Source organism: Vigna umbellata, chromosome 4 (assembly GCF_029865625.1).
Source record: "Vigna umbellata cultivar VRB3 chromosome 4, Vumbellata_1.0, whole genome shotgun sequence".
Taxonomy (NCBI): Eukaryota; Viridiplantae; Streptophyta; class Magnoliopsida; order Fabales; family Fabaceae; genus Vigna; species Vigna umbellata.
In genome coordinates, this window is record NC_142168.1 from 32,688,580 (window position 1) to 32,705,596 (window position 17,017).

The 17,017-nt window shown below is 27.5% G+C and overlaps 3 protein-coding genes across 3 annotated transcripts; all 3 read right to left on the bottom strand.

Annotated features, from left to right (window-relative positions):
* Positions 1 to 1,115: 1,115 nt before the first annotated feature.
* Positions 1,116 to 2,355, bottom strand: LOC124836078 (uncharacterized). The gene is made up of 2 exons (XM_047311144.2): positions 1,975 to 2,355; positions 1,116 to 1,732 (listed from the first exon to the last, which is right to left on the bottom strand). Exons 1-2 carry the CDS (start codon positions 2,274 to 2,276, stop codon positions 1,453 to 1,455), a joined length of 582 nt encoding a protein of 193 aa, XP_047167100.1. The 5' UTR covers positions 2,277 to 2,355; the 3' UTR covers positions 1,116 to 1,452.
* Positions 2,356 to 8,622: 6,267 nt separating this feature from the next.
* Positions 8,623 to 12,123, bottom strand: MKK6 (MAP kinase kinase 6). The gene is made up of 8 exons (XM_047311145.2): positions 11,912 to 12,123; positions 11,460 to 11,544; positions 10,357 to 10,491; positions 9,883 to 10,107; positions 9,603 to 9,785; positions 9,228 to 9,451; positions 9,007 to 9,052; positions 8,623 to 8,918 (listed from the first exon to the last, which is right to left on the bottom strand). The coding sequence occupies exons 1-8, from the start codon at positions 11,983 to 11,985 to the stop codon at positions 8,826 to 8,828; spliced, it is 1,065 nt and encodes a 354-aa protein (XP_047167101.1). The 5' UTR covers positions 11,986 to 12,123; the 3' UTR covers positions 8,623 to 8,825.
* Positions 12,124 to 13,823: 1,700 nt separating this feature from the next.
* LOC124836061 (profilin-4) lies at positions 13,824 to 15,313 on the bottom strand. The gene is made up of 3 exons (XM_047311125.2): positions 15,065 to 15,313; positions 14,820 to 14,957; positions 13,824 to 14,088 (listed from the first exon to the last, which is right to left on the bottom strand). Exons 1-3 carry the CDS (start codon positions 15,191 to 15,193, stop codon positions 13,954 to 13,956), a joined length of 402 nt encoding a protein of 133 aa, XP_047167081.2. The 5' UTR covers positions 15,194 to 15,313; the 3' UTR covers positions 13,824 to 13,953.
* Between the last annotated feature and the right edge of the window lie 1,704 nt (positions 15,314 to 17,017).

Consider the following 17,017-nt stretch of genomic DNA (forward strand, 5'->3'; position numbering starts at 1 on the left):
TTTGGATGAGCCATATATGGTTTAACTTTGTTCCGAGAGAAAATGAATCTTGTGCTCTCCTGTCAATGTCATCTATAGTTACAGAACCTTTGTTAGGTTTGGCTGGCTAAATACAAAGATAATTTATCTGTGAGCAATGAATGAAGTGAAACAATAAAACAAATTCACAAACGGAACATTGAAAAAGAATAAAAGATTATATCAATTTTCAAAATAGCAGCAGCACACAACTAGTCCATGGCCTCAAAAATGAATTAAGTAGTGTTGAGTATAAATTACTGCTTGGAATGAAACAAACACATTTGAAACTTTGGGAGATTAATATCTGTGTAAAGGGTAAAAAAATTATTGATTACTAAAAACATGATTGGTGTGATTATGATACGGATTATAATAAAAATTAATGTATATTACATTATTATATTACCAAAATATAAACTATTTAGTAATTATTTCAAAAATCAAATGTACAATCAATTAATTGATTGAGAATACATAGTAATAAATATTAAAATATTCACTTTTTTTATTATGATGATAAATGATAAACATTAACTTTAATCATAACTATTGAAATAAAAAATATTATTAAACTTTGAAAATATATATTTATAAAAATATTTAAAATTAAATCATTTTTATATTTTATTATAAGTAGTTAATTGAATTAAAAAAATAATTCTAAAGTTCAAAGTGTAAAATGATAAAATAATTTATTAATAAAGATAAAATTAATAATAAAACATGTAAAGTAAAAAGTGTTATAAAAGACAATATTCTTTATTATAGTAGTTATAAATATTATTATTATTATTTTACTTTTAATTTGCAATTTCATGTATATCACAATCTCTGATAATTTTGAAGTATAGTTTCTAATCCAGTTTCTTTTAAATAATCATCACGCTTAAATCTATTGTTATTTCTTGTGCCAAATTTCTTGATGAGAGATGCTTAATTTGCCCCGTCGAACTTAAAAATATACTCTGTTTTTTAAAACCAAAGAAGATAGCAATTTAGTTATGTAAAACTTAGATAAAAGGACTAAGGGTACAATGGTTTTCTGAAGAGTCTGAGAACTAAAATAAAAATTATAAAAAAGTTCAGAGATGGTATATTAAATTTTCCCCTTAAATTTACGAAAAATCATATACAAGTAACTGAAGTATGTACAAATTGCAGAAAAGAGAAAACCTAAAAAATTCGATCTCAAAAAGGATTTGGTTTCACATGAATTAAGGTAATAACTTGGGATCATTGAATCATTGTGGTGATGACTGTAAGATGCAAGGATGGATCATAGGTACCACCATGGAATAAATCAAAGCAAAAATGAATCAAATATGATAATTCATCATATGACTATTTGACTCAGTAAGATGAACCTCAAACTCAAAATTTTCAGGATTTTTTGTACAGGAAATAAGCAGTATAACTCTAAGATGCTGAATTTCATAAGTTTTTAACAGCAATGGAAGGTCTAGACCCTCCATGAAAACTCCCTCTTTTGCTCAGCACTGATGAAAAAGACCCTCTTGATGTTTTCTTTGATATTGTAGCCTTTGGAGTGTACCATATTCTGTGACTATCTAAACCTCCCCCAAAACTTTTGCATGATTTCATTCTCTTGCTATAAGGTGTTCCTTTTTTGGGAAGATCTTCTATGCTCTCCACCCTTGCTAAAGAAGTGAAAGATTGTGCCTTCCCTTGATAGAACATAGATAACCCTCTCCTGCACAAGTCATTATAACTACTTAATTAACACAACAATCTTAAAATTCATGTGATGATGTTTGTATGTTTTTTTCCTTCTCAAAGATACATCTATTAATCACTATTCTCTCAGGAAGACAACCTTGTTTGAAGAGAACATGTAAAACATATCTCAGAAACTATTGACTAAACTGAAATAACTTTGTATCAGTTTGATCAATGATATGCAGATGCATCAGTACTTGGAAATGGAATGCTTACTTGATGGGAAGATGGTTCATGAGGTCTGATAATTCATACAAGGGTCCATTATTTGAATGTGTTGATGAAGAAGATGAAGCATCCTCAGCCAACTCTGATGAAGAAGAAGAAGAACACACAGAGTCCATTGAGTCTTCTTCTTCTGACATGAGTCCAATGGATGATGAATCATTGCTATGTTCATCATCTTCTTTGATGACCCAGTTGGTGTTTCCACCTTCATGACCATCCATGATCCTCTTCACAAAGAAATTCTGCACCTTTTTCTGATCCATCGACAACGAATGAGATGGTGAAGTCATAAAATATTACACCCTTATATATGTAAGATGAGGAAGAACAAGATCTGGATAACATTGACCAGTTTCATAGTTGAGTTTTATGTATATATATAATGGTAGTACGAAAAATTGTCAGTGTCAAATCACGTTATGTATAAATATATATATATATATATATATATATATATATATATATATATATATATATATATATATATATATATATATATATATATATATATATATATATGGTGAGAAATTGATAAGTTGTATGAGACAGCTAAGATAGAAGATAAGGTCTAATTTTGAAGACATCCAATCGATGTTGTGACTCACCGTCTTAAGTTTGTTTATTGTTTTTGGAGGCAGAAAGTGGGGTCCACATCTTCCCATCTTTGCTTCAAAAAGCCAAGACAGATAAGTATATTCCCACCATTACATCACACTTTCTCATACACATCTATATCTAAAAGTTTAAACCCTAAATCAAGAAAATTCACAACTGTAAAATCACCACTATTTGGGAATGGAATTTCTTTTATTAGTGCTAAATAAAAAGTATAAATCAGTCTTTAAATTTTAAAAATATATTTTTATGTAAAATTTAATATATTGTGATTTTTAAAATTTAAAATAAATTAATAGAATTTTTTAATTTATTATATAAATTATTTTGATTTGTTATATATTAAATGATGTTTTAAGTTAGTGTTTGAAGTATTTATATTATTTAAAAAGTTTTAATTCAAATGTAAATTTAGGTGATCATTTAATATAAAAAAACCCAAGCTAAAGATTAAAAACACTATATTACTTTTCAAAATTTTAAAATCAAATGCAATGAATTCTAGTTTTGTCTCACTAAAAATATATTTAACTAGTATTCTTCATCATATTAAAACTTGAAATAAAATAGAAATGAGTTTTACTTAAACAATGATCAAATGTACTAAAAAGTGCTAAAAGAGACTTAATTAATAATATATTTCGACTTAGTAAAAATTAAATACTTAACTTATTTTGACAATAATTAATAAGATAATATATTAAAATTAAAACTTCCACTTTAGTAACATGCAAGAGGAATTGTATTTACAAAGCATTCATATTTTTAAAAAAAAGTTGTTGTCGTATGTTGCTTGCAAAGATATTCGTGCCACGTAAGTGAGGAAATTGATGGGATTGGAAATGTGTCGGCACTTAGCAATTGGGTGAAGGTGTTGCATTCATTCCTCATCCATTCATGTATCTTCCTTTATGTACAATCACACCAATAACAAAATAAAAACTAAATTTTTCTATATATTATCTATTAGACCCATTTTGACAAGTTATATTTGGAAAAAAATGTTTCTTTTCAATTTTACTGTTTTCGTACAAAAATGTTAGAAAAATATACTTAGAATATCTTTTGACAACATTTTAACATTATTTATGTGTCATTTTATCAATAATTTATGTTGATGTTTATGATTAGTCCATATTGATTGTGGAGTAATTTTGAACCAATCATATAATAATACATAAATAATATTAAAACGTTATTAATTTTTTTTTTCAAATTCAAAATATTATATTTTAGAATATTTACACAATCTTTTAAATAGCTCCACTTATAATAATAATCATTGAGAGTTTAAGTATTAATTCAAGTTTTATATTAGATAAAAATGAAATAATTAATTAATATATGAAAGTAATTTTTTTTTATACAATTACAATTAGATTTTATTATCTAGGAAACCACTTCTTTAATAAAATCTAATAATTAGTATCAAAACTGTTAGATTCAGATAAATACAATGATATGACAAAAATAATAGATTTAACATGTTTAGGTGGAATTTAAGCTTAAATAATCTTATAAAATTTATTTATAAGAACTTTAAAAACTTATTTATATCAATATATATTTTAAATATAAAACTATATATATTAATGATTATTTGATATTAATAAAATTATAAATTCAATAGATAATAAATTTTGTTAGAGAATAACCATAAAAAAATTTCAGTATCTCAACACACTTTTAGTTGTTGCTTTTTCCAAAGAGATGTACATGATTTCTTTCCTTATGAGGAGATACATGTATTTTAAGGTATAGAAAAATATTGTATGAATCTTTTGGTAATGATGACAAGACAAGATCTAAGGTTATATATTAGAATGAGCTGGATTGGTACGAGAAGGATATGTTTGTTGAGTGAGGAAGATAAGGAAATTGACTTGGTCATCATGCCATGGTGTTTGGATATGTCCAACTAAACTCCCACCACATGCTTCTTTTATCTCATCATTTTCCTCCCACTTCCTACGCACATGCCATATTTTTTTATTGCTTTCCTTCTTTTAAGAATTTTGAGATTGAGATAACTTTATAAAATGGAAATTTTTGTTAAAAAATTTAGATTAATTAAAATAAGACATTTTAAAGTATACACGTGAGTATAAATTTTATTTTTGATATTTATAAATTATATAATTTTAAACAAAAAATTTATTAAAAGTTTTATTTAGATAAAATCAATTTATAATAAATTTTTTTATAAATTAGTTTACTAATTTTACAAAGTTAAATTTCACTTAAAATTCACATAAAGATGAAATTCTTAATTAAATAAATTTAGATGAAATGGACGTGTAAGGATTATTTATAATATTTTTATATGCAGAAGTTTTGAAGAATTTCGATTGTGTTTAAGATAAATAAGAAGAATGGGGATTAATTTTATGATTAAAATTTCTGACTTTTAACTGGAAGAATTAATGTTTGAAACTTTCTTCAAATCCAATAAATGTTTTAATCTTAGATATGAAATAACATCATTGAAATCAAATAATGCATTTTAAATATTATATGCTTTAAAACTGATCTTTAAAAGACATTTAAGAAAATTAAAAGATGAAAATATATTCAAGATAAAGTTTTAGATAATATAAACTATTAAATGCATAAGAACATTAAATAATTAAGATCATCTTAACCAGACCATTACAAATTTTTGGATTTTGTAAATGTCTTTGAGTGGAAAAAAATATGGAAGAGAAAAAAAAACATTTTTTTTTTCAACTTATGCCATATAAGCTAGAAGCATACCTAAATTTAACTATGGAAAAGTCAAGCGTAGAGTTTCTTATAAAAGAAAAAATGATTCTTTTTTGACTGAGGTTATATTCATTATATCGTACAATATTGACATGAATTATTTAATGATTTGATTTTTTTTAAAAAAGTGTACTTGAAATATTTAAAAATTATAATACTACAGTGTGATTTGACTGAATAAATGAATAAATGAATGAATGAAATGAAATAATGAATGAATTTTGAAACTCTTATCTGTGTCCACGAGTGATGAGATTAGGACACTGTTTTAATCCACAGATCGAATGAATGAACGGTCACTGATTCAATTGGAAACGTTTGGTTTGGTCCCCTCATTCGTTGCCTGTCACCACTCATCCCATCCATTCATCTTCTCTTTCCTTCCAAAACCCACATTAATTTTTTCATTAATTTTTTCATTAATTTTTTCATTAATTAATCAAAATAATTAAAGCACATACAGGAAAGTCTCCTCATTCTCTCATTCAAAAATTTCACACCATTCGTTCAGGATTAGGTATGTTTTAGCAATTAGTTTTTATTGTCAAAATAAAATTGATATTATTTTGGATATGGTCCTATGTCAATTATCTCTTCTAGTATAGGTTACAAAGAGGTCCAATATTTATCTTTACTTTGTCATATGCTGTTTATCTTTTATTTTTGGAAATTACTTATAGAAAGTATTTCGATATCAAAATTACATTCGGTAGTTTAAGAATTAACAACGTAGTAAATACAAATCACTCATTTCTTTATTTTATATCTATATTTATAGAATTTGATGTAGACCAATTATAGTTTAGTTGGAAGTAATTACACTTTACCTTAAATTGTTCAGGGATAAATCTTTTGTGACATGACTATTCCATCCGACTTCTTGACTGTTCAATTTTGAGTAAATCAATTTACTTCGTTTGTATATGCTTGACCGTTCAATCTATCTTTGTCTAAACAATCATACACTATAAATCATTAAAATCTTATTGATTGAGTTTGGTTACACAAACTAATATTGTGAAATACAATCTAGATATTCTTTGGATTACTTGATTAGTCTCCTAAGTCTTGTTTATGTTTGATGTCAATCCTAACTAATTTATTGAATATTGTTTGGACTCAAAGTCATTCTTAACTAATTTGATAAGCATTCTTTCAACAAGTTAATCCTTATTTAATCAATTCTTAAAATAATTTTTATTTAATCAAGTATAATTTCTAAAGTTATTCTTGACTCGTATGAGTATTTTTCTTACTCTTAACTACATCTTAGCGAGCTCATTCAAATAGTCTTTAAACAAGTCGCTTTTGATTTAATCAAGTATATATCCGTAAGTCACTTCTCATTTAACAAAAATATTCTTTTACATGTCATTTTTTAACTTAAATAAATGTCTTTTTCACAAAACACTTATGATTTATACAAATATTCTTTGAACAATAATCACTCTCGCTTAATAACAAGTAACTTTTTCTAAAGAATTATCTTAACTAAGATGAGTAGACTTTGAGTAAAATGACAAAAGGTTTTTTAGTAGGAAGTTGATTGTTTAAAGACATGTGTATAGAATGTTCTCTTCTAGCTTGTTCTTTAAACATGATCAATATTCTACTTTGAAACTTTTGAATTACCAGGTATTTTAAATAGTGTTTTAGTATTATAAAACGTAATTTTTTTTTCTTCTTTCTGAAAAATGTCATAAACTTTAAGTAAAATAGTTTTGAAAGTCATTTTTAGTCATTGAGTAATTTATCTCTTTTGAATGTATTTCTTTTGTATAAGAGTTTCTTAATTATGGATACATTTAACACACTTACGCATTACTAAATGTTTTTTTTTCTTTTTGCAATAGTTAAATTTATTTATCTTTTTATTGGGTCATGTGCATTTATTTGATTTCGTTTAGACTAAATTGTCATATGAAATAGATCATTCTTCCAAAATTGACAAAGCTTTGTTTAAGGATTTGGTGAAGGAATACACTTTTAGTTCTTTGTTTTAAGGATAATGATACTTTGACAACAACATTTTAACATCATCTATGTGCCATTCTGTGATTGGTCCAAAATTACTCTACAATCAATAATAATAATAATCATAAACACTAATATAGATCAATCACAAAATGACACATAAATGATGTTAAAATGCTATCAAAAAATATTGTCAAAGTATTATCCTTGTTTAAAAATTCTTATAATGTGGCTGGTTATTTGTCTCATAGAAGAAGTAAACATTTCTTGTAACAAAATAATTTTTCAAGTATTTTCATTTTTGTATGAAATTAAATTATTTTCTGGGGTTTATCAGTATTTGTGATTTGTTAGATGTAAATTAAGACTCCATTTATTATATCATTTGAAAAATAAAATATTTGTCATCAATGATATCTTATGCATTAGAGATCAACAAAACAGTCTTTTTTTATATATATTTAGCCATTAATCAAAGTCATAATTAAAAATTGACCACTCTATTGATAAGCGTGGAAATTGATAAACAAGTTTAGTTATTAGGTATAAATACTGTACAAATTCTACAATAAAGAATACAAAATTTATAATTAAAAATTATCCTCTTAAAAAATCGTAATCCTTATCAAAATAGTATATGATCACCGGGAAAAACTAAAAAAAAAAAATTGGACGACTAAAATATTCATAATGATAGGTTGAAGAATCAGCATGAAACTGATAAATTAAAATTTAAAGATTTATTAATTTGAATTTCTTCCCGTAACAGTAAAGCCTTTATAATGTTGCCAATTTCTTATTCAACAAATAAAAATATTAAAATAGTTTAAAACTGATAAAATAAAATGTGATTATTTAATTGAATGATTGAAAGAAAAAACTAAAAAGGCTTTGACTGTTTCTTGGGCTTTTTACCTTTAGCAAGTCATAATTGCTTTCTACACCTCTTCACTATATTGGAGTGAAGACTATAGACGTGTTTCGGAAAATTTGATTCTGAGACGTGGAATTGAAACTATTCGTTCAAATATCCATAACAAAGTTTTACATTTCATAATGAAATTTACGACAAGATTTAGAACCTAATACATACAAAATTTTATCCTCGTTTCCGAATTCATAATTGATTTGAAGTTGTTGTTTTGATATCAGAAGACATGAAAAGGAACAATAATACAAAATGAAGATCTTTTCAAATCTTACAATGTTTATAGCTAAATAGATTTTATATCAAACAGTTTCCTATATTTATCATAATAGTTGAATGTGTGATTATATTATGTATCAAACAAAATGATCAAGCCTTTGAATACAACAAATAAGAAACAACTATTATACATATCAGCAGCTTTCAGAAAACTGTAATGAAGTCACCAAGCCTAGGACTGAAACCAGTATACTCATATAGCATAGCTGATGAGAATTTTCTTCCTGTAACCAAGAGCTATGGCTGTCTAGCACAAATTTTACACTCTACATTATAAGAATTATCTGGGAAAATTTACAGGAGGTTCCAAGCTACCTACCAAAATCCCAAGATCAAGATCTTTATCTTCGAACTTTTTTATGAAAGGGTGACTCTGGAAGTGCAATGAAATTAGATGAATCAGCTGTTAGGAATTTTAACAAAATCTAAGATAAACAATAAACCAGCATTACGTTACTAACCAGAAGCTCCAAGGATGTTAATCTATCACGAGGATCCTTTTGGATGCTGTAAATAAACCAAGGAATTAACTCAAACAAAACAAGTCAAACTGTATCTACAGCAGAAGAGTAACCAACAGATACTAACTAAAGGCACACAAACATGCAAACATATTAAACTTCAGTGGCATATTTCTGTTTTGATGTTGAAACAAAGGAGGTGAAAAGAACTAAGAAATCACCAGGATGACACGAATGAACAGAACTCCGGGGAGAACTGATCAGGAGGAGCAGAAGGTGGGGGACTGTCCACAATTGCTGCCAGAAGCTCATAAAAACTAGGCCAGCTTTGCTGATCCTCGGACTGAATATAAGGAAATCTTCCTATGGCACATTCAAGCACTACCATACCCAAACTCCAGATGTCACAGCTATAATCATAAGTACTCCCACTGATTCTTTCTGGCTAAACAAGGAAATTAACAGAAACAAACCATTGTTAAGCATTTTGTAGATGCAAGGTATGGAGAAAAGGAAAAGGTTCATAAATTTGATTACAACTTCCAAGCAGCTTCTGGTAAAATATGGAACATGGTTAAATAAGGAAAGTTACACACCGACATGTAATTGTAAGTTCCAACAAATGTATCTCTTTGACCCATTGAGCTTGCCAGCATAGCACTAACACCAAAATCAGTAATTTTCACCTCCCCTTTGTGATTAACTAACAGATTGGATGGTTTAATGTCTCTGTGTATTACATGTCGTTCATTGTGCAGATAAACAAGACCTTGCAATACCTGAAATATGCATGTGAATGGTTAAAGTTTGGCATCAACTATTGCAAGGACTAGAAGCTTCAATTTCAACAAGAAATGGAAATATGGTCCAGCATACCTGCTTACAAACCACGGCAAGATATGGTTCCAGAATAGTTTTAACTTGTTTGATTACATCTGCTAAAGAACCACGATCCATGTATTCTAACACAAGTGATATAACTCCATTGTGATAGAACGAGTGATAGCAAACTACAACATGTGGACACTGTGACGCCTGATTTATTTTCAGTTCCTGAACAATCTGTTTTCGAATATCCTCTTGTATATTCATCTGAATAACCTGCAATAGAAGTCCAAACATATTTCCCAATCATAAAAAAGGTAAAACCCAATTGAAAATACTGAAAATCATTTTCATAACAATAGCCTTTCTTTTAAAAGACAGTGTATAACAGATGCAATATCTCAATGTCAAACAGAAACCAAGGGATAAGATGAAGAAAGAATAAACAAAAAAAATTCTGAAAAGAATATCCATACACGCAAATCTACCCATAAGAGGTAATTAACAAAACATGCCCATGACAACCTTTAAAGCAAACAATCTTCCAACCCACTTATGGCGAACAAGTTGTACCACACCACCACTGCCTTTTCCAATTACTTTGACGGTCTCAAGGTCATCCAGTGTGAAGTCAAATTCCAGTTCCTTACCATCCGAAGGCTGTTCAAAGAGGTAAATTATAAGCGTGGATATTAGAATCACAAAATACAGAGAAAAAAAGACAGAGACAGAAACAGAAACAGAAAAATGAATCTGTGAATGGCATAATGATGCATGCATAATGGTGATAGAGTATTAGGTTAGAATGTGCAGTATGGGCCCAATAGAAGAATTTGTTTCTTAATACGTTGAAATATTATTCATATCAAGTCATCATGTTTAATACACTACAGTCTTGTTTTCTCTATCTGAGATTCAAAGAGCTGGTAAATGATATGAGATGAGAAAAGTAACAGCAACCATAAAAGAAAAAACCACCAAGCCTTCTTCACGTGGTACAGAAGAGAAGTAGAACAACTTGGGTTGGAATCTGCATTATGATGAGTGGTATAACTGAGAAACCATCATCTTTGCCATGTTTCTAGTATCTACATCCATAGTGATACCATAACCAGTTAGCAATTCTTTTATTCCTCCCATTGATGAATTTGAGCCACCAGAGTTAGAGTCCTTTTTCAACTTTTTGATTTCCAATGATAACACAGGTTCCCCATACTACTGTAAGAAGCAAGATGAACGGTCTAGCCAACAAACCAACTACAGTGGAAGCATACTCTTGTGCACTGTCTTTGTCAGTGGAAAGCAACAAGAATTAGAGACTCGGGAAGGGAACCAAGATTACCAAAAGCAATGCCACCAAAAACACCTGGGTCAAATAGGATTCTCCAACAACAAGTACTCATAATTCATAAACCTTCGGTCTTTGAATTGTATATAAGAATCTTGGGGTTGAGCGTCATCAACCCCATCACCAGGACGAGCATAGAAAGAGGAAACAAGTAGAGGGGAACAAAATCAAAATTGAACTCCGTCATTGATTGAAACATATAATAATGCACAATATAAATTCTGCAGAACATAATGGATGAAAATTATAAATCACTAGGAATGTAAAGTGATAGAGCTACCCGTGATTCCTTTTCTTCAGAGATAAGACGCAACCCTTTCTGATTCAACAGTAGATCTCCATCATGGAACGTTCCACTAGCAGTCCTAATCCCAATTTGACAATAACCAAATCGTTCAATTTCAAACACATAACAGAAGTAAAGTAATTTTTTTTTAAGATAGTAGAAATCAAAATGTGAACTTTCTTCACTTTTTTTGGTCCTGAATTGAACAGGTATTTAAATCACGATAAAATTACAAAAACTAAAGCTATTTATGAAAATATATCTTTGAATCCTGTGACCCATGTCTACCCTAGCACATCGTAGACACTATCAAAAAGCCCAGAACATAGAGAAGCAACAAAATGAGGCAGTGAGAGTAAAAACGGGAACTTTATTCATAAATTGAAGAAATATGCAAAGAAGACGAAATGGGTTGGTAAAGGAAAAAGAAAAGGAAATTAAAGTACAGGAAAGAGGTAATGGGGGTTTTCTGAGCAGGAACGGCGAGCTTTAGCTGCTTCAATGGCGTCTTCGTCTTCATCTTCGCTGTTCACTGACTGATATCGTTGTTGTTCTTCTCTTCTGCTTTAGGATCCACGCTTCAGTGATTCACAGTTTCTCTTCTCTCTTACACACACAAAGCAGAAAGGAAGTGTGCGGAAGAAAGTGTATGAATAAATTCAAACGAAGTGGCCGCGAAAATAAAATAAGTATTTTATATTTTTATTTATTTTTAATGAATTGTTTATGAATAAGTTTCATGTTGTAGACAGAATACCGTTTAAGGACAACAAGTGCTCATTCCTTTCAAATTTTCAATCATATCTTAATGGAAAAACTCAAATGTAGAAAAAAAAATGTGCACGTGTTATCAAATTTCAAACTTAAATTTGTTTTTTACAATATAGTTTTATTTTACTTTTAATTTATATAAAAAAAATATCATTTTTAGTTTGTGGGAACTTTTTCTTTTGTTCGGATCATTTCTTATTTTAGTCTTTCTAAAATATTAATTTTTGCATATAGATTTTTAGTTCATCCAACATATATTTTTAAACAAAAAAAAAAGAATATTTTCAATGTCTTCTAATACACAACTAGAAAAACATTATCAATCAATTTTCATTTTGATTTTAAAATAAGTTTTAAAACTTAAATATATTAGTGAACTCAACCTCCCAAATATATTAGTATTTTTTTCTTAGTATTTTCATGGGTAGTGTGATTTAGCCAATGATAGAATTCATGAATATCTTTTGTAAGTTATCCCAAACTTGATACAATATTATTAATACAATTATTTTGGTTAAAAAAATGAGAATATTAATTGTATAGAAGTACATTGAATTAATCACCAAACACTTATTTCCTACTTGCAGATTCCTTGACATTTTTTACACCCATATAAAAAAGATAATACACAAAATTTACACATAAGTTTCATAGATATACGTTTTATTTATGAAGCTTTCCAATTAAAATTAAGGTTTCATTTGGGTAAATATTTGAATTAAAGAATCATGTAAATTACCAAAGTGAAATATTATTTCTTCTGCGCAACAATACAAATAGCACTGGTAAAACAATATAAAACTTTATCCTAAAATAATATTATTAGGCTATGTTGAAAAAATAATGGTATTTTGATATAAAAATTTTTTGCACTTATTCTCCATTATTTATCAATTTTTTTTCTTTGCATATATAAAAGTTAATTTTTGAAATGATTATTTTACTCTTAAGAGTAAGTTGTAAAGATATTAAAAAATCATCTTCCTATGAAAAATCGGTATATATAATTTGTTATAAAAGTTAATTATTTTTTAAAATTAAAATCCAAAAAATAAAATACGATTGTTCCAACCGACTATGTCAAGCTTCTAAAATTGAGGCTAAAATTTTGAGCATATTTGATTAAGTCAAACAAACGATTTAAATTTTATTTTCACGAATTAAATATATTATTTCATTTATTTATAGTTAATTTTTAAGTAACAACTGATTTGACCCACTAATCCATCAGTCATAAAATTTATAGACCAATTTACAGAAATTGATTTCGAAGAAAGTTGATTGCACAAACTGATTTCTGAAAATTTATGTTTAGTTTTTTATTCTTAAAAAAAAAGTTAATAAAAAAATAAAAAAATATATATTTTGAAACCTATAAATTTTTTACCTTCATTTAATATTATTTTTTAAAATTTTTACTCTTTTATTTTTTCAAAAATATAAAATCTTATATTTTTATGATTATTTTATGTTTGAAAATAAACATAAAAATGTAATATGTCCTTACTGAAAGTATATATATAACATAAAAAAAAGAAGGTAATGAAATTTAAAATTTAAACAAGGAAGAAGTGCTTCACTCTGATATGCTTATTGTCTGCAACAACTCCCAACATGCAGCAGCATGGGGTTGAAACAATGCAGATCATAATCGTAAATAACAACTTACAATATACCCAAAGAAAAAAAGTTAATAATTTTGGAAAAATGTCGATCTCTACAGACCCTGGTCGACAAGGTAATCTCCCAACCTCTCAACAACCATGTTGCACTGTCCAGGAGTAACAGGTTCATCGTACATACCAAAAACTAAAGCTTGCCCAGTTTTCTTTATGGTTATTCCTCCAGATCCCTGTCCGATACAACAACCATATCCTCAATCAGAACAAACGTTTATACATCTACACCAATTTTTCTTTTTCATAGCTCAAATAATCTACCAAAATGCTTGTTTTACTGAGCTTTTCGTCAATCACTTCATATTTCTTATTCACAGTAAAACAAAGCGACGAAATCACACTCACAACCATGAACAACCTCAAGAAGAATTATGACTAGAAAAGGTAACAAATATGAACAACCTGAAGAAGAATTATGACTAGAAAACCCTAAAAATATACTTTAAACTTAAGTTAATCTTATACAACTAATTTGTAAACGATGTTTACCTCTGTTTATATACTGTAAATTAATTTTATTTAATTGTTGTATTATTCTTTGTTGGTTTGAGTGACATAGGAGACTAGATTAATCCAAAAATGGTTATCGATTCCGTAATGTATTGCTTTTTAAAGATAACAAAGGACAGAAAAAATAAAAATAATTCTTTGACACGTATAAATGAGTATACGGTATTATGACATACTTTTACTTTCATTTTAAGATTATTTTTTCTTATTTTTTATACTTTTTTTTAAAAATATAAAAATTTACATTTTTATAATATTTTATTCTTGTAATGTATGTGAAATGAATGTAAAAATGTGTCATCATATCATTTCTCTAAAATGTTTGGAGTGAAATGCTATAAAAGATGAGAGTGAAAAAGGAGAAAAATAGTGATATATTTGGAAAAGTATATACCTTTTTTCCACGGATGACGGCACCTGGCTCTCCCTGGATTACCATGTATTTGGTGCCGGAAAGGTGGAGGCCAGTGGGAGCAAGATAGCCAGGTTCATCAAAATCTTTCATGATGCCATTGATCTCATCAGATTTAATCTGAAAATATATATATAAATATATTGCATGAAATGGATGATGTGAATGGAAAGAAAGATGAATAATATAAGTAGGTTTTGTAAGAGATTGTGTTGCATGATGCAGACCTGAGGGAATGCAGAACTTTGAGCCCAAACGGAGCCATCATGGCCGATGATGGCAGCGGCGGTGAGATGGTGTCCGGTGCCATCGATGTCACACATCAAGTGTTCATCTACGTAGGTTTGCCACGACATTATTAATTAATTGTGTTTTAGGTGGTTCTGTGTTTGGTTCCTTTGTGTCTGGTTTTTGTGTGGAATGAATGTTGTTTTAAAAGATGACATGCATGCGGTGATGCGGAGTGGCTTATGAGATGACCGTCCATTTTGCACTTCTTTCAATTCTTACCATTCAACCAACCCTTCCTTTTAGGAACCTAATTCAATTCCCCTCTTCTTTTCATTCCCCAAATAGATTCTTTTCCAAACTCACCAAATACATATAAACAAAATTTTTAATTATTCACTTTTTTTTTTATTATTTTTACCCTCACATTTTCTTAAAATGCATTATGTTTAAAAATATAATTGTATTAGCCATTTAGACTGCTTTTTATTTCCATTGACCAGTTTCCTAATCGGATACGCCTTTCAAATTTGACTACTATAAAACTATAAGGCTTTTACTTTCTGCACCCCACATTTTAACCGAACTAATGTATGTTTTTTTCCTATACTTCCAAGATTTTTTCCTCCACCTCCATGCACCTCCAAACTACCAAAAATGCTTCTTAATAAATCTTAAACAGATTTAAAAATCCATCAACACCTTTAATAGATTTCAATATCCAGGTGAGAAATTTTGAAATCCATTTAAAAAATATAGCGAATTTCAAAATCTGAACATAAGCAATTTTTGAAATCCGTTAAAATATGTTAACGAAATCCATTTATCATTTCTCTTAAATTTTGTTTTTAAATTTTTAAAATCTGTGTATTTTTTTTTTCAAAATTTTGAGTAATATTAATAATAATAATAACAATAATAATATAAAACATAATTTAATACATATGAATATATTAAATTATATTAGAATATTAGAAATCCGTTTAATATATATTAATGCGTTTCGAAATTGGTTTAATAATTTTTTTAAAATTTAACATTTAATAATAATCTAGTTTAATTTAATATTTTGATATTATTTAATATATATTCATATTTTAATAATTATTAAAATATTATTTTTTATTATACTAGTTATAATAAAAAAATAATTAAAATAAAAATAGTAATAACAAAAATAAAAATAACAATAATGAAAAAAATAATTATAATATAAAATATGTTAAACGCATCTCGAAATAACATATGTTCACGGATTGTTTGAAATTCGTTTGACATATTTTATCAAATTTTAATTTTTAATTTTAAATTAAAAAATATTATTTTAGTTTTTATAATAAAATTTCATATATGTTAATATTTTAATAGTTAATATAAATATTGATATTATAATAATTTTTACTTTTCTTGTATTTTTATTTTATTTTTTAAAATACCTTTTATTTGTTTCAGTTGAATAAAATAAATTTTAAAATGTTAATAAATATTAAATTATATTAAAATATTAAATTAAATTAAATATTTATTAATTTTTAAATTAAAAAACAAAATTTAAAATAATATGTTAATTGAGCGGCAATGTCTTATATACCTAGCGCCGAATCCTGGGACCCTCAATCCAAATGCTTCTGAAGTTTGATATTTAAAATGTTTATATACTTGACTAGTGTTGAAATCTTATTTTGGTCATTCACTATTATATTTATACTTTATATTATATTCTTCAAAATCTGCACCGATTAGGTAGCATATGATTTAAATTTGAGGTGATTTGCAAAGTGAATTAGCTAATCAATGGTTTTTTATTCAATACTTACTTTTTCTTTAGCTTACATTTTGTCAGGTTGGTCCTTAGGTTTAACAGTATGTTGATCATGCATGTCAGTACTGCAATTGTTACGCTGCTGAAGTTTCAGCTTTCGCAACTTCAGCGATATTATGTGTGAAGTTTT